We start from the raw sequence: 25730 nt of genomic DNA, 5'->3' as shown, positions 1-25730 counted from the left end.
TCATGTGCAAAGAGTAGTTTCAGTTCCACATGGGGCAAGGTGGAATTTCTTCCCTTGGAAAACACTTGATCTCAGCTATCAATTACTTTTTTATTCTTGAGACTCCCCGGCTGGAATGCAGTGGCACAATCTCAGATCACTGCAACCTCCACCTCCCAGGTTCAAGCAATTTTCGTGCCTCAGCCTCCTGAGTAGCTGGGACTACAGGCACCCACCACCACACTTGGCTACTTTTTGTATTTTTAGTAGAGATGGGGTTTCATCATGTTGGCCAGGCTGGTCTCAAACTCTTGACCTCAAGTGATCCATCTGCCTTGGCCTCTCAAAGTGCTGGTATTAGAGGCGTGAGCCACCGTACCCGGCCTAGCTATCAATTACTTTAAAAAGTCATGTAATATGACCAGGTGTGGTGACTCATGCCTATAAGCCCTGTACTCTGGGAGTCAGAGACAGATGGAACACTTGAGTCCAGGAGTTCGAGACCAGCCTGGGCAACATATCAAGACCCCATCTCCACTAAAAATACAAAAAGAAAAAGAAAAAAAAAAACACAAAAAACCATTAGCCAGGCATGGTGATGCATGCCTATAGTCCCAACTACTTAGGAGGCAAAGGTGGGAGAATCACCTGAGCCCAGGAAGTCGAGGCTGCAGTGAACCATAATGGCACCACTGCACTCCAGCCTGGATGACAAGAGTGAGACTCTGTCTCAAAAAAAAAAAAAAAAAATCCATAATAGATCCATTCACATGAAAAGCATCCTGACATACTGAAATAGCATTCACATTTTATCAAAAGGTTGATGAGATAATACCTTAACTCAAAGAAATGAAACTCCACTGCTAGAATCTTCCTCTATCCCTAAAAAACAGGTTACACACTGGCTTCTGGGCAACGTGTGGTTCTTTTACCCTATACACAGATGGGGTCCTCATACATGGAATTATACTATTTCTAAGATGTACAAAGCTAAAGTATCACAGTGCAGGAATTCCCCAAAGCTTCAGGGTTTCCCACGCTAGCCGACTTAGAGGTTAGGTTTTCATTCTTCCAGTTTGGATATTGCTCACCAATAAAACCTTGTGGTTCTTCTTGAGACCCTAACAAGATAAGCATGAGAAAATGCACTCTTATTCTTTTTAAAACATGAAAAAAACTTTCCTTTGAAAGTTAATTAAAACTGGATCTATTTTACTTTCTTTTTCTAGTCTACTAATTCACTCTTACCAGAATCACTACTGTTCACCACGCAGAGCAGGACCAGTCCCTTCTCCACATTGGCTAACAAACTAACCAAGGGACAGGGAGTCTGTGAGAGGTCCAGAAGAACAGCCACCAGGCATATATCTGTGCCACCAGATGCCTGGGCTGGCAGAGGTTGGACAGCTGGACTAGAAGGTGCCTCAGAGCTCAGGGCCAGAGAGGGGGAGGGGAGTTCAGTGCAGCGATCTCCTCCTAAAATTGTCATGAGCCACTTCTGCTCGCTAAAAAGTCGGATGCTTTAGGAAATAATGATTTCTCAAGCATTTTCTTCCTCTTCAGCCATGTGGGAGGACGGAAGGCAAAAATCCACAAACACCTTTAATATCACTTCCCTAAAGTCAGAGACCACGTCTTAGTCTACATGAGTCCCTGAAGCCTAGCACTGGATGGACATGGGGGACACAGAAATGTTCATATCATCAAAGAATATGGCCACTTGAGGGTGACAGCTGCCCCTTCTGAATGTGTTATTTCTATACTCTGCCTTTCCAGTGGCGTCCTCCCCAAATATCTTACCTCAACAAGAGCCTCAGAAAGGATATCGCAATGATGACAGCAAGACCAATAAGGAATGCAATGCTCACAGCTAGAAAAAGAGAAGAAAACACATTAGCCCCAAAAATGTCATCATGAACATCAAAGACATCACATCATTACATTTAATCTATAAATGAAAACCAATGAGGGGAAGCCTATATTCTCATGCTGAATTTCCTATAAGTAATTGAGAATGCTTACCCTGAAGGGAGTGATAATTGTCATTATAAAAAATATCAAACATAAATAAAAGCACAGAGAATGGTACCATCAACCTATATATAACCCATCACCCAGATCCTAGAATTATCAAGATATTGTCCCTGTTGCTTCATCTGTAACTACCCACCCACCCCCATGTCCTGCTTTTTCTGGCTAAACTATTTCTTTAGGAATCCAAGACATCGTGTTATTTCATCCCTACATACTTCAGGATGTGTCTCTAAAGCCCTTGTAAAGACAGCCTGACACTGTGTGCCTCCTGACACAAGGCACTGGGAAGGACCCAGCCTCACTTTTGCTGTATGCCACTAAAAAATGCAAAACCTCTACCTATTCATGAGAAAACACCAAACATCAAGCAAATCCAAATCAAGGACAGCTGACAAAATAACCAGACATTACCCTTCAAACCATCAAGGTCATGAAAGACAAAGAAAGACTGAGGAACTGTCCTAGACTGGAGGAGACAAAGGAGATCTGAAAGCTAAATGCACTGTGGGATCCTACCTCAAATCCAGCACCGGAGAAGGATATTAAAAGGGACATTTAGAGAAATTTAAATAATCCCAATCAGCACTGTATCAATATTATGTTCAATGTTAAGAACAATGTTAAGTTGCTGGTTTCAGTAATTGTATGTGGGATAATTATACTGTGATTTACAGTTTAGGGTTTAGGGGAAGCTAGGTGAAGGATATTTGAGAACTCTTTTTGCAACGCTTCTACAAATCTAAAACTATTTCAAAACTACAAGTATCTTTGAAATGGGCCTTTTGTTATATAACCACAATGTCATATGAAATTAACAATAACTTCCTGGCCAACACTGAAAGTGTACCTGTTGCAGTTGCCCCATGACTGGTGGATGTGTTCAGCTGATGAAAATTCCCCTTCACCTCGTGGTTTCATCCACTCATATGGTATATGGCTGAATCACAATCACTTACTTCATTAGGGGTTGCGACATATCCTGCCCTTTTGCTGTATTTATTACCTGGAATTCTTCTCCACAGAATTTTCCCTCAACAGGGACTAGCTTTGGTTACCCTGAATTACAGTTAAAACGGGCAAAATAAATGCTTAAATCTCTCCTTTCAACTGACAATTTTAAATCACCCAGTTAACATCAGGTGCCCTGATTACCTATAAAGACAAAGCATTGTTTTTGTTTTGTTTGGAAAGGCAGGCCTTGCTCATTTTACTTTCATATGACCTCATGGTTTTTATACATTCATTATTTTTCTTCAACTACATATATTATTCTTCTTAATGCTTAAATTGTCCTACATTGGCCCTTTCATATTGGTTCCTGCGTTCTTTTGATATAACCTCATGGTCTTCAATAGCTTCCCTGTGAACAGTACTTGTTCACACCACAGGGATTTGTTACTGCCTTTTGAAAGGCAGCACATACATTGTTACCTAATGGGGAGTTCCGAATGGCAGATTTTCTTCAGTGGGGTTATTAAACAATGAATGATCCCTCCTTAACCTAAGAGGACCTGTGGACTGTCAGCAGAAGATATACAGGAAATACTATACCCTCACTCCTAAAACAAGGAGAGATATTTGACAGTCAATTACCCTATTTCTAGTTTCTGTCCACTGCATTAACTTTTTTGGCTTATTAATGCTTCATAATTAAACTAAAAACTATGAGAATATATTGATATATCATATTTTTGAGACAAGGTCTGGCTCTATCACCCAGGCTGGAGTGCAGTGGTACAATCTTGGCTCATTGCAACTTCCGCCTCCCAGGTTCAAGCCATCCTCCCACCTCAGCCTCCCAAGTAGCTGGGACTACAGGCATGCATCACCAGGCCCAGCTAATTTTTGTATTTTTTGTAGAGACAGAGTTTTACCATGTCACCCAGGCTCGTCTCAAACTTGTGAGCTCGAGTGATCTGCCTGCCTTGGCCTCCCAAAGTGCTGGGATTACAAGCATGAGCCACCATGCCAGGCCAATAAATAATTTTTTAATGTCACATAATTGTATTATTATATACAGATAATACAATAAACATATTTTAAATATACCATAACTAAGTAGGATAAATAACCTATAATTTATGTGGATTTTTTGGGGGGAGTAGTGCTCACCAATGACATAAGATTTAGGTTTTCAATTACAGAAAGCGTCACGGACTGCTTTGCTTTACAAACAGTACTCAAAAACTCAAAGCTCTGAAAATGCAAATGTGAAAATCAGCAGAGAACATATACGCACGAAGGTTACTATCGACTGGATCCTCGTTCACAGCCAAGTCACAGGCAATTTCACTAACTCCATTATGGATGTTCTTTACCAAGAGAGAATAGTTTCCAAATTCTCCAAATCTGTATTCCAGCCTACAAAGATTAGGTAAAATTAAGACAAATGGTTAGACTAGAAAATAAGAAGTTGGATTTTGCTAATGTCATGGAGGCAGAATAATACATGTTCCTGGGTACGGACCAGAAAAGATAAATACTGTAAAGAGAAAAAAGCTAAAACCAAAATAGAAAAAGAGAAAATGCAGACTTCACTTAGATCACAACAAAGCAGGCACAAACCTACAAACTTCTTTCTCTTCCAAGGTGTCATTCAGCTGCAGGATAGACCCATGCTGGGTGCTGACAGAGGCGGCTGCAACGCTAGGCTTCCCCGCTTTTGGACTCTGAGCAACGTTTACCAGAACCTGAAACAAGCACTGCAAATAAAAGCACAACAGGTCAACCGCCAGGGGCTTTTCAACATCCGTTGATTGTTAGAGGACATAAATATCCAACTGGAGATCCTGACATGACTTTTCCTTCATACTTATAAAAAAACCTCTAAATTGCAGTAATTTAAATTTACCTATTATTTTGTACTAAAACAATGACTGGGCTGGGCGCAGTGGCTCATACCTGTAATCCCAGCACTTTGGGAGGCCAAGGCAGGCGGATCAGGAGGTCAGGAAATCAAGACCATCCTGGCCAACATGGTGAAACCCCATCTCTACTAAAAAATACAAAAACTAGCTGGACGTGGTGGCACATGCCTGCAATCCCAGCTACTCGGGAGGCTGAGGCAGGAGAATCGCTTGAACCAGGGAGTTGGAGGTTGCAGTGAGCCGAGATCGTGCCACTGCACTCCAGCCTGGCAACAGAGCAAGACTCTGTCTCAAAACAAAAAACAAAAAACAAAAAAACAATCACTGTGTCACTATGGAATTGTACAATCTTCATAGGTAAACTTCACAAATTAATAAGTAGAACATACATTAAGTCTTGCATTCTGTTGTTTTATTTAATATTAACAAGTAAGTTTCCATGATTTTATCTAATGTGCATATTTGTAACTTAATATATGTATTCTAGTCCATCAAATACTTTTGAGTATTTAGGCTGGTTTCAAAGCTTTTTTAATCTATTTATTGTTTTTGCTCTATAAATTATGTGTTTTAAAAGACCTACACATGAGGTTCTTATTACTTTTTTGTTTTGTTTTATTTTTGTTTTGAGATGGGGTCTCACTCTGTCACCCAGGTTGGAGTGCAGTGGCATGATCTCAGCTCATTGCAACCTTCACCTCCCAGGCTCAAGCAATTCTCCCACCTCAGCCTCCCAAGTAGCTGGGACCACAGGCACGCATCACTACACCCAGCTAGTTTTTTGTACTTTTTGGTAGAGATGGGGTTTTGCCATGTTGCCCAGGCTTGTCTTGAACTCCTGAACTCAGGTGATGCACCTGCCTCAGCCTCTCAAAGTGCTGGGATTACAGGTATAAGCCACCACGCCTGGCCAAGCTTCTTATTCTTTTCAATTCTTTCTCTAAGGCAAACTTCTAAGGGTAAGATTCCTGGATTAAAAAAATAGTCACTTTAATAGCTCCCATTACAAATGACCAAATATTAGTTACATAAATCAAATTAAAGCAATATATTTATTTCTCACCAGCTTTACTAGGATTTTAAAATCATTTTTTGTTCAGTTACTAGATATTTATATCACAGCATTAAGATTATATTTTAAAATGATCACAATAATTCAATAATTTTGTTACTTTGTTTCCTATGGTGTGAAACACTGTTTACACACCAAGTTCCCTTGACATAATCTTAGAAATATGTTCTCATATACTATAATATTAAACTTTTAACCCTCTCAAATATTTCTCCATTCTAGTGCTTTCTGTTTCATCCTGCTATATTATGTTTTCAATTATAAGTTTTAAATTTTTAATATAGCCATACTAATCTGGCTTGTTATTTCTTCTATTGCTTCATTAATTCAAAAATGTATTCTGCTGACATAGAATAGTTGAAAGGATTAAAAAAAACAGACCCAACCATATGCTGCTACAAGAGACTCCTTTCAATTTTAAGAACACACAGACTCAAAGAAAAGGGGTGGAAAAAGGTATTCTATGAAAATGGAAACAAAAAAGGGCAAGAGTAGCTGTACTAATACAAAAGACATAGACTTTAAGCCAAAAACTGTAAAAAGAGAAAAAGAAGTCCATTATATAAAAGGCCATATAAAATGATCAATACAGCAGGAAGATGTAACAGTTATAAATATTGGAACAATATTCCCAACATTGGAACAATTAAATATATAAAGCAATTATTAATAGACCTAAAGGGAGCAAACAAGTCTAAACAAAGTTTAAAAATCAAAATCATATCAATTATCTTTTCTGACCACAATGGAATAAAACTAAAAATCAGTAACAGGAGGAACTCTGAAAACTGTACAAATCCATGAAAATTAAACAACATATTCCTGAATAACCAATGGGTCAATGAAAAAATTTTAAAAATTAGCTGGGCATGGTGGTGGGCACCTATAATACCAGTTACGTGGGAGGCTGAGGCAGGAAAATCACTTGAACCCAAGGGGTGGAGGTTGCAGTGAGCCGAGATGACACCACTTCTCTCCAGCCTGGGCGAAAGAGTGAGACTGTCTCAGAAAAGAAAAAATTTAAAAAGAAATTTAAAATTTTCTTGAGAAAATGTAAAAAGAAATTTAAAACTAAAAATGTTGTTTCCATATGAAAATGGAAACACAACATTCCAAAACCTATGGAATACAGCAAAACCAGTTCTAAGAGGGAAGTTTATGGCAACAAATGCCTACATCAAAAAAGTAGGTTGCCGGGCACAGTGGCTCATGCCTGTAATCCCAGCACTTTGGGAGGCCGAGGCTGGCAGATCACCTGAGGTCAGGAATTCGAGACCAGCCTGGCCAACATGGTGAAACCCCATATCTACTAAAAATACAAAATTACCCGGGCATGGTGGTGGGTGTCTATAATCCCAGCTACTCAGGAGGCTGAGATGGGAGAATCACTTGAACCTGGAAGACAGAGGCTGCAGTAAGCAGAGACTGTGCCATTGCACTCCAGCCTGGGCAAAAAGAGCACAACTCCAACTCAAAAAAAGGAAAAAAAAAAAGGACACATATTGAGGAAAGGACAGTCTCTTCAATAAATGGTGCTGGGAAACTGGATATTTACATGTAGAAGAATGAAACTAGACCCCTATCTCTCACATCTTTCACAAACCAACTCAAAATGGATTAAATGCTTAAATGTAAGACCTGAAACTATGAAACTACTAGAAGTAAGCATGGGGGAAACATTTCGTGACACTGGTGCATAGGTAACAGAAGCAAATCTAGACAAATGGGATTATATTAAAGTAAAAAAGCCTATGCACAGTGAAAGAAGCAATCCACAGAGTGAAGAAACAAGCTATAGAATGGGAGAAAATATTCACACACTACCATCTGACAGAATATATAAGGAACTCAAACACCTCAATAGCAAAAAAAGTCTCATTTTTTAAATGGACAATAAATCAAAATAGGTATTTCTCAAAAGACATATACAACTATTATATATTAGGGGAAAAAAAGAAACTATAAAAATCCCAACAGGTATATGAAAAAATGCACATCACTAATAATCAGGGAAATGTAAATCAAAACCACAATAAGATATCACCTCAACTCAGTTATTTAGATAGGCTACTATCAAAAAGACAAAAAATAATTGCATGCTGGCAAGGATGTGGATAAAGGGGCACTCTTACACATTGTTGTTGGGAATATAAATTAGTACAGCCATTATGGGAAACAATATGAAGGTTCCTAAAAATTAAAATAGAACTACCGCATGATCCAACAATCCCACTACTGGGTATAGATCCAAAAGAAAGAAAATCAGTTTGTCAAATTTACAAGAAAAAAACAACCCCATCAACAAGTGGGCGAAGGATATGAACAGACACTTCTCAAAAGAAGACATCTATGCAGCCAAAAGACAATGAAAAAATGCTCATCATCACTGGCCATCAGAGGAATGCAAATCAAAAGCACAATGAGATACTATCTGACACCAGTTAGAATGGCCATCATTAAAAAGTCAGGAAACAACAGGTGCTGGAGAGGATGTGGAGAAATAGGAACACTTTTACACTGTTGGTGGGACTGTAAACTAGTTCAACCATTGTGGAAGTCAGTGTGGCGATTCCTCAGGGATCTAGAACTAGAAATACCATTTGACCCAGACATCCCATTACTGGATTACCCAAAGGAATATAAATCATGCTGCTATAAAGACACATGCACATGTATGTTTATTGCGGCACTACTCACAAGAGCAAAGACTTAGAATCAACCCAAATGTCCAACAATGATGGACTGGATTAAGAAAATGTGGCACATATACACCATGGAATACTATGCAGCCATAAAAAAGGATGAGTTCATGTCCTTTGTAGGGATACGGATGAAGCTGGAAACCATCATTCTCAGCAAACTATCACAAGGACAAAAAACTAAACACCGCGTGTTCTCACTCATAGGTGGGTGTGGGCGGCAAGCCACCCAGGCGCCAAGGCAAGAGACCGAGGACACGAGCTGTTCCAGTATAATAAAATATAAAACAAGAATAGTTATACCAGATATAGATCTTAGATATGATTATATATGAATATCATTAATCATCAGTTGGTAGTAATTACTCTTTATTCCAATATTATAATAATGCTCGCTCTATAATCATAACCTAGGAAAAACCAGGCCATACAGAGATAGGAGCTGAGGGGACATAGGTGTGACCAGAAGACAAGAGTGTGAGCCTTCTGTTATGCCCGGACAGGGCCACCAGAGGGCTCCTTGGTCTAGCGGTGACGCCAGCTTCTGGGAAGACGCCTGTTGCCAGGCAGACCGTGGTCTAGCGGTAGCAAAAAGTGTCAAGGAACAACACCCGCTACTTAGCCGACCAGGAAAGGGCGTCTCCTTTTCCCCCGGGGAGTTTAGAGAAGACTCTGCTCCACCTCTTGTGGAGGGCCTGACATCAGTCAGGCTTGCCTGCAGTTATCCGGAGGCCTAACCGTCTCCCTGTGATGCTGTGCTTCAGTGGTCACGCTCCTAGTCTGCCTTCATGTTCCATCCTGTACACCTGGCTCTGCCTTCTAGATAGCAGTAGTAAATTAGTGAAAGTACCAAAAGTCTCTAATATGCAGAAATAATGGTGTAAGCTGTCTTTCTCTTTGTCTCCTCTCTCTCTCTGCCTCAGCTGCCAGGCAGGGAAGGGCCCCTGTCCAGTGGACACGTGACCCACATGACCTTACCTATCATTTGAGATGACTCACACTCTTTGCCCTGCCCCTTTTGCTTTGTATCCAATAAATAACAGCACAGCCAGACATTCGGGGCCACTACTGGTCTCCGCGCATTGGTGGTAGTGGTCCCCTGGGCCCAGCTGCCTTTTCTTTTATCTCTTTGTCTTGTGTCTTTATTTCTACACTTTCTCGTCACCGCACACAGGGAGAAGCCCACCGACCCTCTGGGGCTGGTCCCTACAGGTGGGAATTGGACAATGAGAACACATGGACACAGGCAGGGGAACATCACACACAGGGGCCTGTTGTGCAGTGGGGGGAGGGGGGAGGGGTAGCATTAGGAGATATACCTAATATTAAATGACGAGTTAATGGGTGCAGCACACCAACATGGCACATGTATACATATGTAACAAACCTGCACATTGTGCACATGTACTCTAAAACCGAAAGTATAATTAAAAAAAAAAAAAAAGAAGTAATACAAGTCTATCTTGCTACAAGAAGTTTGTGTGGCTAATAAGGAATTTCTAGCATGAAATTCTTGCCTTCAAAGCAGCCCCCTGGCCTGGATTCTACAATAAAGATCAATCTCATTTTCATCTTTCAGAAAAAAAAAAGAAAAGAAAATCAGTTTGTCAAAGAGATACTTGTACTTCCATGTTTAATACAGCACTATTCATAATAGCCAAGATATGGAATCAACCTAACTATCCACCAACCGATGAATGGACAAAGAAATGTGCTATATATTCACAGAGGAATACTATTCAGCCATAAAAAAAGAATAAAATCCTGTCATTTGCAGCAACATGGATAAGCCTAATGGACATTATGTTAAGTGAAATAAGCCAGACACAGAAAGACAAATACCACGTGATCTCACTCGTATGTAAGAGCTAAAAATGTGACCTCATAGAAGTAGAGAGTAAACAGAGGTTAGTAAGGAAGAGGAGATAGGGAGGTTGGTCAACAGGTGTAAAAGTCACAGTTAGAATGGGATCAGTTCTGATGACATATGGCACAGTAGGGTGACTATAGTTAACAATAATGTAATGTATATTGCAAAATAGATGAGATGATTTTGAACCATCACATCACAAAGAAATGACAAGTGTTTTGGTGATGGAAATGTTAACTACCCTAACTTGATCATTACCCAACGTGTACATTGGCTGGGCCCGGTGGCTCACACCTGTAATCCTAGCACTTTGGGAGGCCGAGGTGGGCAGATCACTTGAGCTCAGCAGTTCGAGATACTGTACCCCATAAATATGTACCATTATTGTGTCAATTAAAAAAAATGAAACTTTAGGCCAGGCGCAGTGGCTCACACTTGTAATCCCAGCACTTTGGGAGGCTGAGGCAGGTGGATCATGAGGTCAGGGGATTGAGACCACGGTGAAACCCCGTCTCTACTAAAAATACAAAAAAAATTAGCCGGGCGTGGTGGCGGGCGCCTGTAGTCCCAGCTACTCAGAGAGGCTGAGGCAGGAGAATGGCATGAACCCAGGAGGCGGAGCTTGCAATGAGCCGAGATTGTGCCACTGTACTCCAGCCTGGGCGACAGAACAAGACTCCGTTTCAAAAAAAAAAAAGAAAAAAAATGAAACTTTTAAAAAATGTATTCTGCCTTTTAAAATTTTTTTTAGTTTGTGGGTTTATTTTTTAACTTGATTCCTCTTGGAGTACTTGATACATGGTATATAGTAATTTTAAATATCTTTCCCCATGGTCTTAGTTATAATACTCTAGGTTCTCACATAAATTAGATTCTACTTCTCACACTTACATTGGTCTGTTAGTCTTCATTTCTCTTTTTTGGCTACATAAATGATTATGGCCTCACAATATATCTTATCTAGTACAGCAAGTCTCCACATTGCCCAATCTCCTTTTGGGCCATTTTTTTTTTCTTTTAAGCTAGTCAAGCATGGTTGTCGGGGGAGACAATATTAAATCAGCTTAACAATAACCCACAATACTCGGACCACTTTGGGCCGTCTTTTGATCCTCTGACTCATTTACTTTTTCATATAAATTTTGAAATTATTTATGTAGACTATATAACGAATTCTATTTACATATTAATAGCAATTGTGTTAAATATATTAATTAACTTGGGAAACACTGATATTTTTCCTGTTTAGTTTTGATATCAATGGTTACTGGCTATCTCTCATTTAACCTATATTTTTCTCATTAAAATGTATCATTTTCAGCCAGATCTGTGGTTCACACCTGTAATTTTAGCACTTTGGGAGGCCGAGGCAGGAGAATCACTTGAGGCCAGGAGTTCCAAACCAGTCTGAGCAACATAGCAAGGCCTTGTCTCCACAAAAGATTTTTAAATAAAAATTAGCTGGGTGTCATGGTCCATGCCTATAGTCCTAGCTACTTGAGAGGCTGAAGCAGAAGGATTTCTTGAGCCCAGGAGTTTGAGAGCGCAGTGACTCATGATCACACACCACTGCACTCCAACCTGGGCAACAGAGCAAGACCCTGCCTCAAAAATAAAAATCATTTCTCAGCTTGTTCTTACTTCGATTCTGCTATCATTTTCTACCTTATGTACTTATTAATATTATTGCTTCTTTTTTTTGTTTGGATGATTACACTGTTTGCTTTCAAAAACCTTGAGATCCCTTCTGAATAGCTTTGCATTTCCTCTTTTCTTTCTTGAGATGGACTCTCGCTCTGTCACCCAGGCTGGAGTGCAGTGGCGTGCTCTCAGCTCACTATAACCTCCCCCTTCCAGGTTCAAGTGATTCTCCTGCCTCAGCCTCCCGAGTAACTGGGACTACAAGCACCCACCACCATGCCCAGCTGATGTTTGTATTTTTAGTAGAGACGGGGTTTCACCATGTTGGTCAGGCTGGTCTCAAAACTCCTAACCTTCAAGTGATCTGCCCACCTAGGCCTCCCAAAGTGCTGGGATTAGAGGTATGAACCACTGCATCCAGCCTCCCCTTTTCTTTCTGATTAACATAAATACCAACCTCCAATGCTACAGGGAGGGGTGGACTTTGCCACCTAACAGCTAGGTAACCCAGAAAAATGTCACTTTATTTCTCTTAATTTCAGTATCTCCAGCAAATCCTCTCTCCTGGATAGAATCTCTCTACTCGAGTGTTGTAAGTTAAATGAAACACACCTAAAACACTGAACAAGTCCTCAGGAAACAGTAGCTGCAATTTCTATTACCATCATCTTTATTATTATGAACATTTACATGCATTTTTTTCATAGGAATTGCTTTGGCCTGATCTAAAGACTTTCTACAAAATGCTCGTATTTATATTATAACCCTTATTATATTAGTTTGTTTCTTTGTTGTGCAGAAGTATGAGGTAGAATACATAATCCCTGCTTTTTAAAATTTATTCAGTCTCTTTTGACTTAACATATGATGAGTGTTTTGTGAAACAAATATATACAGGAATTTTTGAATTTATCTACTTTTTCCATTTAATTTCTGCCATATGTTACTTATGTCTATTGCCAGCAACACTGACATGTGGAGAGGTCTCACTCTGCTTCAGCTTACAGACACTCAGTCACAAAACACTCCCAAGGAGCTCAGGGGCAGGTTCCGTTATTTTTCCAGCTTCACAGGGGAAGAGAAGCAGAGAGAAGGTGAGAACCATACCCAAAGTAACACAAGTGACAGAGGTGGGATTCAAACCAGACACTCGGACTGCAGAATCCAAGCTCTTAACCACCTCACTCCCTGACATTATTCGGCTCAGTTGACCAGCTCTACGATGAAACCTTCAAAATGTTTGCCCTGATAAGAGTATCTTATCATTTGTCTCTACTATGACTTTGCTTTGTATTATTAGCTGCTACCATTATTTTCGATGTACTTTGGGGACCCACATAAATTTGGTGCCTTTTTATTTAGGGTGTTCATATTTTAGCATTAGTATTTACTGTTTATGCAAATGCTTAACTAGCCCCTTTTATTCTAATATCTACTTCATCAAAAAGTACAAGTTTTCATTATATTCTTTATGAGTGCAATAATATATTTTAGTTTTTAATACTTTATTTACTAAGGTATGTATGTATAGCTCTTCTCTTTCCAAAAGCAATTTTAAATACTCACAATATCTTCTCTTTTTTATGTATTTTCCACATTGTATAGTCTTGTTTTTTTTTGGTTTTGTTTTGTTTTGAAAGAGATGAGGACTTTGTTGCCCCAGCTGGTCTCAAACTCCTACCTCAAGCGATCCTCTCGCCTTGGCCTCCCAAAGTGCTGGGATTACAGGTGTGAACTACCTCACATGGCTCAGTCTTCTTTTTTTAGTAATATTTTAAAGATACAGAAACATTAACTGTTTACCATACTGAGAACATCTTACTTACAAAAAACTAAATGTTGGCCATCCGCAGTGGCTCACATCGGTAATCCCAGCACTCTGGGAGGCTGAGGTGGGCGGATCACAAGGTCAGGAGTTCAGGACCAGCCTGGCCAAAATGGTGAAACCCTGTCTCTACTAAAAATACAAAATTACCGGGCACGGTGGTGGGCGCCTGTAGTCCCAGCTACTCGGGAGGCTGAGGCAGGAGAATTGCTTGAACCCAGGAAGTGGAGCTTGCGTTGAGCCGAGATCGTGCCACTGCACTCCAGCCTGGGTGACAGAGCAAGACTCCGTCTTAAAATAAATAAATAAATAAAATAAAAGGTCTTTCTACTTTAAGGAAGTGAGATAAAGAAGGAAACACAACAGGAAATTCTTCAACTCAGCTAGTAACTGATCTCTTGGGCATACCTTCACCTTAAATATCTTAAACATATCCTTCCATCAGCCCCAGATTTTTATTATCTGGCTTACTAAATGTAGGAAGTTATTATAATTTGCATGTTTTGCATACTTGTGTCTCCTATAACCTACATCTGCTTAATTTTTTTTTTTTTTTTTTTTGAGACTGAGTCTTGCTCTGTCGCCCAGGCTGGAGTACAGTGGCACGATCTCGGCTCACTGCAAACTCCGCCTCCCAGGTTCATACCATTCTCCTGCCTCAGCCTCCTGAGTAGCTGGGACTACAGGCGCCCGCCACCACGCCCGGCTAACTTTTTGTATTTGTTTAGTAGAGACGGGGTTTCACCATGTTAGCCAGGATGGTCTCGATCTCCTGACCTCATGATCCGCCCGCCTCAGCCTCCCAAAGTGCTGGGATTACAGGCGTGAGCCACCGCGCCCGGCCTAAAATTTTAAAAATTATCATTAAAGTTCAAAATTTAAAACAGTTTATGTCTAGACATAATTTTATCAGTCTCTAGTTAATCTTAAAAGAGTCATAAGTGTCTTTCCAGTTTCCAGGCTAAAATCTTTTTTGCAATAATGGGATATTTTCTACTACTATGATTAAATACAAATGCTGTGTCACTTCTTTATACATTTTCCTGATGCAATTATCTCCATGCTCTTTTAAGTAAATTGGCAATTTTTTTCTTAAAACAGTCTCATGTAGTTAATTCCTTTATTTATTTATTTATTTATTGAGACAGAGTCTCGCTCTGATGCCCAGGCTGGAGTGCAGTGGCTCGATCTCAGCTCACTGCCACCTCTGCCTCCCAGGGTTAAACGATTCTCCTGCCTCAGCCTCCCAAGTAGCTGGGATTATAGGCACACACCACTGTGCCCAGCTAATTTTTGTATTTTTAGTAGAGACGGGGTTTCACCATGCTGTCCAGGCTGGTCTTGAACTCCTGACCTCATGATCTGCCCATTAGGCCACCCAAAGTGCTGCTTATAAGAGTGAGCCACCATGCACGGCCTGTCTTCCTGTTTTTTCTTTTTTTTTTTTTTTTTTTTTCTTGAGACGGAGTTTCACTCTTGTTGCCCGGGTTGGAGTGCAATGGCATGATCTCGGCTCACTGCAACCTCTGGCCCCACCCGAGTTCAAGCGATTCTCCAGCCTCAGCCTCCCAAGTAGCTGGGATTACAGGCACGTGCTACCATGCCCGGTTAATTGTATTTTTTCGTAGAGATGGGGTTTCACCATGTTGGCCAGGCTGATCTCTAACTCCAGACCTCAGGTGATCCACCGTCCTTGGCCTCCCAAAGTGCTGGGATTACGGGTGTGAGCTACCGTGCCCGGCCTCTTTTTTAATTCTTTAATTTGTCCACAGCATCATTGTTGTATGCCAATGATCCTACTTGTTTTATTCTAATAATGGTCTTACTTGCCCTACACCTAACACCTTGACGACAGTCTTTTTCCCCCCTCAACTTTTCTGTGGATTTTAGACCCTAATTAAGTCTTTTTAGAAGACATTTTGCCCATTCACTGAATTATCTGGTTCCCGTCACTTTTTAATTTCAGCTATTGTTGATTATTTTCAAGATTTTTTATGTTCTTTTTGTAGGCTGATAATTTTTTTCTTTTTCTTAAGCTACTTTTTCTTAATATAATAGATTTTTTCTTGTTTCATATTACTTTACAGACCTTTCAGTAGGTTTATTCAAATAGAGAAGGTATCATCTATTGCTCCATCATCTTTTCAGCTGGTGCCCATACTGGAGATTTTAAGTTTGTTTTTTAAAGCATTTATAGTAAACAGTCACTCAATATAAATTAAAATTCAACCTCTGATGGTAGGTATAATGAAGCTCTCAATTTGGCAATAAAAATTTTTTCTTTTTTTTGAGACAGAGTTTCGCTTTTGTTGCCCAGGCTGGAGTACAACGGCGCGATCTCGGCTCACTGCAACCTATGCCTCCCGGGTTCAAGCGATTCTCCTGTCTCAGCCTCCCAAGTAGCTGGGATTATAGTCATGTGCCACCATGCCTGGTAATTTTGTATTTTTAGTAGAGACAGGGTTTCTCCATGTTGGTCAGACTGGTCTCGAACTCCTGACCTCAGGTGATCGCCCTGCCTCGTCTCCCAAAGTGCTGGGATTACAGGCGTGAGCCACTGTGCCCGGCAAAAACATTTTATCATTTCAATTTTTATTTTAGATTCAGGGGCACATGTGCAGGTTTGTTACATGGGTATATTGCATGATGCTGAAGTTTGGGGCAGGAATGATCCTGTCTCCCAGGTGGTGAGCACAGTACCCAATAGGTAGTTTTTCAGCCCTATAGGTACTACTCGGCTGTAGTACCCAAGTTTTTCAGTACTGCTTGGGTACTGCAGCCCAAATAGTCCCTAGTGTCTCCTGTTCCCACCTTTATGTTCATGAGTACCCAATGCTTCGCTCCACTTAGAAGTGAGAACATGCAGTATTTGGCTTTCTATTCCTGTGTTAATTCACTTAGGATACTGGCCGCCAACCGCATCCATGTTGCTGCAAAGGACATGATTTCATTCTTTTTTTATGGTTGCATAGTAGAGTATTTTATTTTACTTGAAAGAATAGCCTTGTCCTTAAAAAGCAACACGGTCTAGAATAGGAGTAAACCCTTCAGAGAAAATGCATTTGTTATCATCAGGGAGGCAGGCCCTGGAATAACTGCCACTCCCTCAACTTGCACCTCCCTGCTGGCTGCCCACTCTGCTGGCCCCTGGAGAATACCCTGGTGTCTCACTCCTTCCTTCTCTGGTCCAGCAAGAGGGTTATGCACTAGAGAGGAGGAAAATAAAACATAGTCTATCAAGGTTGTTCATCCCTGAGAACTGGTTTTTTAAAGGATGAGTAGATGAAAAGATAAAAATAGATGCTGTGCATTCCTAGGCATCCTCCCCTGACTGTATTTCTTCTGACTCTTTATATAGCTTCTTTGTTTCCTTAGCTACAAAACTGAAATTAACTTGTGAAGGGCTTTAGATATGACAGCATTAAGGATCATATCAAACAAGCCCCAAAGCAAACAGAACTGAGTGTGAACTGATACATACGTGATAACAGCATTCAGATTTCCAGTAGACAGTCAAGTTGGTCCAGAGAAGTTCATTATGGATGAGTAGCAAAGCCTGATCCATCTTCAGCTCTGCATGTCTTTTTTTGTCTAAGTCTGGTAGAAATTAGGAAAAGTTAAAAAAAAAAAAAGGCACCCGAAAGATGTGTTAGAGACAAAGTACATTCGTGTAAACAGTTGCTTCCAGTAGTGCTTCTCAAAAGCCTACACTCTGGGACTTCTGGGGTCTCTCACACATTACTTTGTGTATGCACAGATATATGTGCATGCATGCATGCATGTGCACACACACACATGCACACACACAGGTCTCCTTTTGCACAGATGTCTCTACTACAAAAGAGGATTCAGTCAACACCACTCACATCTAGTGCATCAAAGGATCGTGTAAGGAACTTATATTCATCAAGTGCTAAGATGTGACATGTACTGAATTTAGTAGTATTCCTATAATAATGACAATCTATGAGCTAGGTATTTTCCCCACTTTACAGATGAATAAATTAGGCCTCTCAAGAATTAGATAACTGCCTGTGGCCATGGTTTTTCAATGAAATAACTGATATGAACCCAATTTGTATGACTCTAAACTTCAAGCTTTCTCCCCTACCATGTTACTCAGCTGCGACTGCAGCCAGGCAGCTTGTTAGAAATGCAGAACCTGCTTGAGTCAGACAGGTTAGCGAGGCCCAGGGGTGGGGTGCACGTCCCTTGAAAGTTTGAGAAGTGCTGCTTTCTATCACTTTGTTTTGGAGTCTGGAATATCCTAATTTCCATGGCAGATCGGAGAGGGGTAAGCAGACAGTTTTAAGACAAGCCTCAGTCTGAAGGGCAGAGAAACTCACTGCTCCTGGACTGACTCATCACACAGCTCACCAGTTCACTAGATGATGTGCTGAGGATGACAGAAAGATGACGCACATTCTAAAATCATGTGTGCCAATTTGGTAGGAAAAATAAAGTGAACTGCTCTTGTCTAAAAGTCAAAGCAAAGTGGTTCATTTCAGCCAACTGGGCCATTTATATGATATTATATAAAAGAGAATTTATCCTCTGAGTAAATTTACCCAAAAGAAAAAAATGCGGAACTACTTAATAACACAATGAGGAAGGTAAGAACTTGGTCTCTATTTTGTAATGGGAAAGCTTCCTCTGAGCTCCCTAGTCACTCATTTGAATGGCAGAATCAGGAATTCTTCACGTAGCCAGCTCAATCCCTCTGTCTGTCTTTTTTTTTTTTTAAACGGAGTCTTGCTCTGTCACCCAGGCAGGAGTGCAGTGGCGTGATCTCGGCTCACTGCAACCTCTACCACCCGGGTTCAAGCCATTCTCCTGCCTCAGCCTCCTGAGTAGCTGGGACTACAGGCACGCACCACCAAACCCAGCTAATTTTTGTATTTTTAGTAGTGACGAGGTTTCACCACGTTGGCCAGGATGGTCTCAATCTCTTGACCTCGTGATCTGCCCGCCTCGGCCTCCCAAAGTGCTGGGATTACAGGCATGAGCCACTGTGCCAGGCCTCAATCCCTCATTTTTAAGTTTATCTTAATTTACTCTTATTTAGCTCTCAGTGAAGACAAGCCCTGCAGTATAAAACTCTTAATAATCCACTACACCTTTTTGTCCTCTAGGCCAAAAAAAGCTTTCACAATCATTTTTTCTGTTCTTTGGTCTCCTGGAAAGCTTTCAGTGGAAGCAATGTTTGGGACCTGGAGTATGACATAGTGGGATAAATTCAAGTTAAACTTGAATGTGAACCCCAACCTGCCTCAGTTTCCTCACCAATAAATTAAGGGTCATAAGAGTATGTGCCTCATGAGACCACTGGGAAAGCTAAACTTGACCATCTACAAAGTGGTTGGCACAGAAACAAGTGCTCAACACATACACATTACAGTGATCCAGGTCACATCCAACCAATGCAGAGGCCAACAGAGCCTCTTCAGGATCGGGAACATCCAGTGTAATTTTTTTTTTTTTTTTTTTTTGAGACAGAGTCTCACTCTTGTCTCCCAGGCTGGAGTGCAGTGGCAAGATCTCGGCCCACTGCAGCCTCAACCTCCTGAGTTCAAGCAATCCTCCCACCTCAGCCTCCCAAGTAGCTGGGACTATAGGAGCATGCCAGCACATCCAGCTAATTTTTCTTTTTTTGTATTTTTTTGTAGACACAGGGTTTCACCATGTTACTTAGGCTGGTCTCAACCTCCTGGGCTCAAGTGATCTTCCCACCTCAACCTCCCAAAAGTGCTAGGACTACAGGCGTGAGCCACCACACCAGGCCCAAAAGTAAAATCTTTAACCAAAAACAGGCTTTTGAATAGCTTCTGATATGCATTATGAAATTTCTCTCCAATTCAGTTGCGCTGATTTCTAATGACAGCTGTGATGGTTGAGATCTCCCAGGTAGTACAAAGAACCACACTTACCAAAGAACCACCAGGCCCCAAGAGCCCTATGAAATAGCTCCTGGTGGGCCGGGTGTAGTGGCTCGCGCCTGTAATCCCAGCAGTTTGGGAGGCGAAGGAGGGTGGATCATGAGATCAGGAGATCGAGACCATCCTGGCTAACACAGTGAAACCCCATCTCCACTAAAAAATACAAAAAAAAAAAAAAAAAATTAGTCAGGCGTGATGGTGGGCACCTATAGTCCCAGCTACTCGGGAGGCTGAGTCAGGAGAATGGTGTGAACCCGGGAGGCGGAGCTTGCAGTGACCTGAGTTCACACCACTGCACTCCAGCCTGGGCAACAGAGCAAGATTCTGTCTCAAAAAAAAAAAAAGAAAGAAAGAAATAGCTCCTGGTGTCTCCATTTTGGGATGAGGCATCTGAGGCCTAAAGAGGTCAAGCAGCTTGCCCAAGGTCACCTATTAGCAGCCAGGATTTAAGCTGAAGTCAGTCTAACTGTGCACGTTAACGGCTAACCAGTCTCCTGAGCCTCAACAGATCCCTCCCTATAAGCCCAGCCTGATTAGCCTTTCCATGTTTCCCTCATTTGTTAGCCTGGTGGATGTTCTAATTATTTTAGTTTTGAATTTGTGATTAACAAGTTTGAACATGTTTTCCAAATGTTTACCATCAGTATGTGCCTTTCATATGAATTCTTGAATTATTTATTTATTTAACTACCTTTATTTAATCCCTGACACCTTCTGAAGTATTTGCATAACTTCTCTACATTAAAGACAAAAATATTAAATCCTTTGTCAATTTGTCATCACTGTTTTAAAATAGTTCTTTTTCATTTCCCTTCTTCAGTTTTAATGGCTTCCATTTTCAAATTTCTAGTCACTCTCTGTAGACTTTTTCCTACACTTGATCATAGCCAAGAGACCATGAAGCCATGAGCTTTTCCTTCGTAATTTCTCCATACATCATCATCCCTTGGTAGACGGAATAAGTACTGTGTGTACTCATGTTTCTCTAACCCTTTGGTCGTGGGCGGAATAAGGTACTTGTTTTATACTTAGATTATCCAACATGAATTTTAGGCTGAAAGCTCTTCATTGTCATTGTTACTAACTATGCTATTTGGGAATGTGCAGAGGGGCTCAGTCTTCACTGAATGTCAAAATTACCTGAGGAAGCTCTAAAAAAACTACAAAAGTTACCAATGCCCTGGCCCCATTCCAGACCAATTAAATCAGAATCTCTGCCCAATCAGCATGATTTTTTTAATTTCCCACAAAAACAACGAACCTCCCAAAGGGATTCAAGTGTGCAGCCGAAGGTGAAGACCACAGCTAGGGAACCACAGCTAGAGACTGTCAGAGTAACGCCAGCGGATTTTGACACCTTTTTTTTTTACTTTGCATTATTTGAATGTGGTTTTTAAAAATAATAATAAGTCTGTATCACTTACAGACACGACCAAAGGACCCAATTACTAAGCCATCAAATATGACCTCGAAACTGAGCTTGATGTTCAGCTTCAAGAAAAAGCTGTCACCTTCCCACACAGCAGCTGACCTAAGAAATTCCAGGGCAATACCCCCAGACCGTTACAGAGCGTTCTCTCTCCTCTGGTCTACATCGTCTTGGTGGGCAAATTACCAAATAAAGTCACCTTCCAATGGTGCGGGGATAAATCTGCTGCTTGTGTATTATTATACCTTTATTTCCTTTCCAAATATTTAATTTCTGGTCTAGCTCTCTGCTCGTGAGTTATCTTTGCTGGGCATATTTTTAAAGACACAGTCTTTTTTTTTTTTTTTTTCAAGTAAATGCTGAGTTTTCAAAAAGAAGGAAGATGATGACGTTTTTAGTAGGAAAGCTGTGCGGCCCAAACATGGGCTCCAGGCGGCAGGGAAAGCTTTGCTGTCCCAACGCGGCTTCCCCTCACTACGTGTGATTACTATTTACAAACCACCTCTGTCTAAAGTAAGTGCCCTTTGATAAGCTAATACTGGTGCTAAAATGCAAAGAGTGTTCGGCGGGATCAGTCCCTGACAAATTGTGATCAGGCAGATTACATAACTTCCCCGGGTCCTTGCAATTTTAAAGGAGGGGAGCGCAGGAGATCCAGGTTGGGTGGATCAAGGAGCACACAGAATGTAATCCTCTGAGCCGCTTTTCCAAAATTCACAACGCCTTTCTCCTCCAGCTCTGCTTGGGGAGGAGGGGTCGTTTGAACTCCATACACAGACACTAAAACTTCGTATTCTGACCAAGAAAAGGGCGCGAGAGGGGAAAGAAAGACAGGTGACTCCCACCGTCCCTCCTACCCAAAGGCGTTTGCGATGCTTGCCCGACCCCTCTGGAAGGGGCGTGTGCGAAGGGCCTCCTAGGGCCTGGGGTTCCCCGGTGCAGGGGTCTAGATAGAGGCCTGGAATCTGTGTTTGTCACCGTTTTCCCCAGCGAGTTCGGAGAGCAAGCCAGTTGTGCAATCACGGGCTGAGCTGAGCGCCTCTTAAGCCAGCGCACTGGACAAGCGCCCGGGGCCGGGGCAAAAGCGCCCAGCTTGGCCCCTCCCAGGCCGCGACCCCGATTCAGCGGCAGCGGCGGCGGCTTCCCAGTCACGCTGGAGGGAAGGAAAACGCGCCGAGGGGAGACGCGCGGAGGGCTCGCCCGGGACCGGGCTGCAGGCCGCGCCCCCACCGCCTTCTCTGCGGTTCCTCACCCGCCGCACATCTATGCAGGTTCAACCCCAGCGCGGGGCGAACGCCCCGGCCTTCCCACCCGCCGAAGCCAATGGGTCGCACGGCTCCGGCGCCACGTCCTCGGGGACGAGGCCCTCAGGGAAGGGACCCTGCTCTAAGTCCCTCCGAACAGTGGACTGGGCGCAGGGGGAGTCCGAGCACCCCAGTCCTCGGCTGGCCCGCCTCCTGGCTGCCAGTGTGTGGGGTGCCGGCGTCCCGATCCCAGGCCTCTATTTAGACGGAAGACGCCAGGACGCAGGCTGCGCTGGGGTGGGCGCCGCCTGGGCGCCCAGGTTCCACTCCGCCGCGGCCCGAACCGCCCCCTCCCCCGCCTCCGCGGGGCCCGGCCGCAGCACCCCGAGGTCCGGCCTCCGGTCTGGGGCGCGGGACCGCGAAGTCGCAGCCCGGCCTAGCGCTCGGCGCCGCGCACGGAGGTAGGGGCGGTGCCGCGGAGAGAGGACGCTGCGCTCGGAGCCGGCTGGGCGGCGGTAGGAGGTGTGCACTCACCTCGTGGCGGCGCGGCCTGGGCATCGCGCTCCGAAGAGCCGCCGGGGGCCAGCAGCGCGGCGCTCAGCACGGACGCGACCAGCAGCAGCGCGGCCAGCGCCCTGCCCGCCCCGCTCATGCCCGCCGCCCGCTCAGCCGCCCCTGCCTGCCCGCCGCGCCGCGCCCTGCGCTGCTCCGCCGCGGACGCCCGCGCGCCCGTCATCGCCCCCTCTGCTGCCGTCACCGCCGCCTGAGTCACCGCGGGAGGCGGAGGCGCCCGGGAGCTGCGGGCGGGGGAACCCAGGGGCTGGGCCGGGCCATGCTAGGCCCTGCCCTGGGGGAGCTGGCCAAGAAAGAAGCCGAGGCTCTGCGCCCCTGCGTTGGGAGTGTTTGTCTTCGGGAGGAGAAACGGCCGGAAGAGAGGCCCCTGCAGGGCAGGAGCCTTCCTTCCCCGCCCCACCTTCCTCAGCCGCATTCTGCCAAACTCCCGCGCCCGCCGGCCACCCTCTGCACGGGTGTCAGAGCCCTCGGTCCCTGTTTTGGAAAACGCCTCAGTAAGCAAGACTGCGGAGTCCCTGCCCCCAAGGCGTTTATTACCCAGAGGGAGAGGCACGACTTAGAAGCCACCAAGCGGCCCCACCTCTTGGAAGAGCCCCCGGCCAGGCTGACGAAGTGGAAGGGAGCAGGCCGAGGAGTGTGCACACCCATTCCTGGCTGTATACCGGAGACGCTATCGCAGGCATAAGGGACAGGTACAGTAATACCCATAGCAGAGGTGCTTGTAAAATTGCAAAACCTTGTCAACAAGCTGAATGTCCACCAGCGAGAAAACAAACTGCCCCACAGCAGGGGAAGTGCTCTACAGCTTCCCGCATCCACATGGATGAATCTCAAAACACAAGGCTGGGGAAAATGCAAATTGCAGAATGCCTTTGTAGTAACTTATATAAAGCAAAACAATAATGTATGTTGTTTAGGGACATCCATATATGTAATAAAAATACAAAGGCACACATGAAAATGTTGCGGGAGTTTTCCTTAGTTCAGCTAAAGACGGTGGAGGTCCTTGTCACACGCCAGGAAAGATTAGGCTCGCAGACAGTTTGAAGGGTAAGGCAGGGTTTTATTGGGTGTAAAGGAAGAAAAAGGGGAACAGGGACTCAGCAGAGCCAGAGTTCTAATTGTAGGCGTCCCACCTCACAGATTAAATCCCAGGTTCTACCGAGGAAGAGGAGGGCCGGGCTCCTCCCAGCTGCAAACTGAGGAGCGAACTTCTGTGGCTCCGCCCCAGAGCAGTGCACAGGCCAGTTGGAGTTTTACCAGGGAACCCTTCCCATCTGTCTCATTCCCCCTTCTAAAGAAGTCCATCTAACTGCCATTAGGATAAGGATAGGGACAAAGACAGATCTTAACTGCTTCCTGATGATAGGGGGCACTGTTTTGGGAAAATGGCAATCAGATCTCCCTCAGAGGCCTATCTAAGGGTGCCCGGCAGAAGGGGCCATGGTCCCAGGCTCTAGTTTCATGACCGTTTGATGTCCTGAAGGCAAGAAGAGACAAACTGGGTTATTAAACACATATGGCCGGGCACAGTGGCTCACGCCTGTAATCCCAGCACTTTGGGAGGCCAAGGCAGGTGGATCACGAGGTCAAGAGATCGAGACCATCCTAGCCAACATGGTGAAACCCTGTCACTACTAAAAATACAAAAAATTAGCCGGGCGTGGTGGCAGGTGCCTGTAGTCCCAGCTACTTGGGAGGCTGAGGCAGGAAAATCACTTGAATCCGGGAGGCAGTGGTTGCAATGAGCCAAGATTACACCACTGCACTCCAGCCTGGCAGGTCAGGAGTTCGAGACCAGCCTGGCCAACATGGTGAAACCCTGTCTCTACTAAAAATACAAAAATTAGCCAGCAGTGGTGGTGCCTGCCTGTACTCCCAGCTACTTAGGAAGCTGAGGCAGGAGAATCGTTTGAACGGAGGGTGCAGTGAGCCGAGACCACATCACTGCACTCCAGCCTGGGCGACAGAATGAGACCCTGTCTCAAAAAAAAAAAAAAAAGAAAAAAAGAAACGAGGAGGGATAAGGACAGCTCAAAAATCCTGAGGCTTTTTACCAATTTGTACAGGGAGGGGGGACCAAAAGTCTGAATGGTAAACAACTTTACCCTTTTGCTGGCATGTTGGGCTTCTGGGTTCCCTTCCCCTGAAACCAATCCTAAGCCAGCCAGTTTAAGGTTTGGGAAATTAACTCTTTCCAGTTTGGAAAATGCATCTGAGGGGAGTTTGGAAAATGCATCTGAGGGGAGTGTCCCATAGTATGGAGACACAATTAGCATTGTAATTGTGAACTGAGGAGGAGAAAAAAAAGAAGGCATTTTTTCAAAGGAATCCGAAGGGTTCAAGATGCATTTGAAAATGGTGCAGACTCCGTCTGGGAAGTGAGGAGCGCCTCTGCCCGGCCGCCCCGTCTAGGAAGTGAGGAGCGCCTCTGCCCGGTCGCCTCGCCCCGTCTGGGAAGTGAGGAGCGCCTCTGCCCGGCCGCCCCGTCTGGGAAGTGAGGAGCGCCTCTGCCCGGCCGCCCCGTCTGGGAAGTGAGGAGCGCCTCTGCCCGGCCGCCC

General features: G+C 43.6%; 1 protein-coding gene across 5 annotated transcripts in view; it reads right to left on the bottom strand.

The window, feature by feature from the left end:
• The window catches only part of HGSNAT (heparan-alpha-glucosaminide N-acetyltransferase), a 79593-nt gene that overhangs the window by 37573 nt on the left and 16290 nt on the right, over window positions 1–25730 (bottom strand). For 2 of the 5 annotated variants that reach the window (XM_032144459.2, XM_032144455.2), the window contains exons 1-5: window positions 23131–23518; window positions 17469–17584; window positions 4579–4715; window positions 4253–4374; window positions 1780–1849 (exon numbers count right to left, since the gene is read on the bottom strand). In XM_032144459.2, coding sequence (XP_032000350.1) covers window positions 1780–1849; window positions 4253–4374; window positions 4579–4715; window positions 17469–17584; window positions 23131–23332 — 647 coding nt within the window. In that variant the 5' untranslated portion in view covers window positions 23333–23518. Of the gene's footprint in view, window positions 1–1779; window positions 1850–4252; window positions 4375–4578; window positions 4716–17468; window positions 17585–19914; window positions 20074–23130; window positions 23519–25730 lie in introns of those variants that run through there. The other 3 variants (XM_032144456.2, XM_058433759.1, XM_032144457.2) reach the window with 3 other exon arrangements.

Source organism: Hylobates moloch, unplaced genomic scaffold, assembly GCF_009828535.3.
Source record: "Hylobates moloch isolate HMO894 unplaced genomic scaffold, HMol_V3 SCAFFOLD_22, whole genome shotgun sequence".
In the NCBI taxonomy this organism is placed as follows: domain Eukaryota; kingdom Metazoa; phylum Chordata; class Mammalia; order Primates; family Hylobatidae; genus Hylobates; species Hylobates moloch.
Note: the sequence above shows the minus strand (reverse complement) of the source record. Positions and strands in the feature narration are given on the sequence as shown.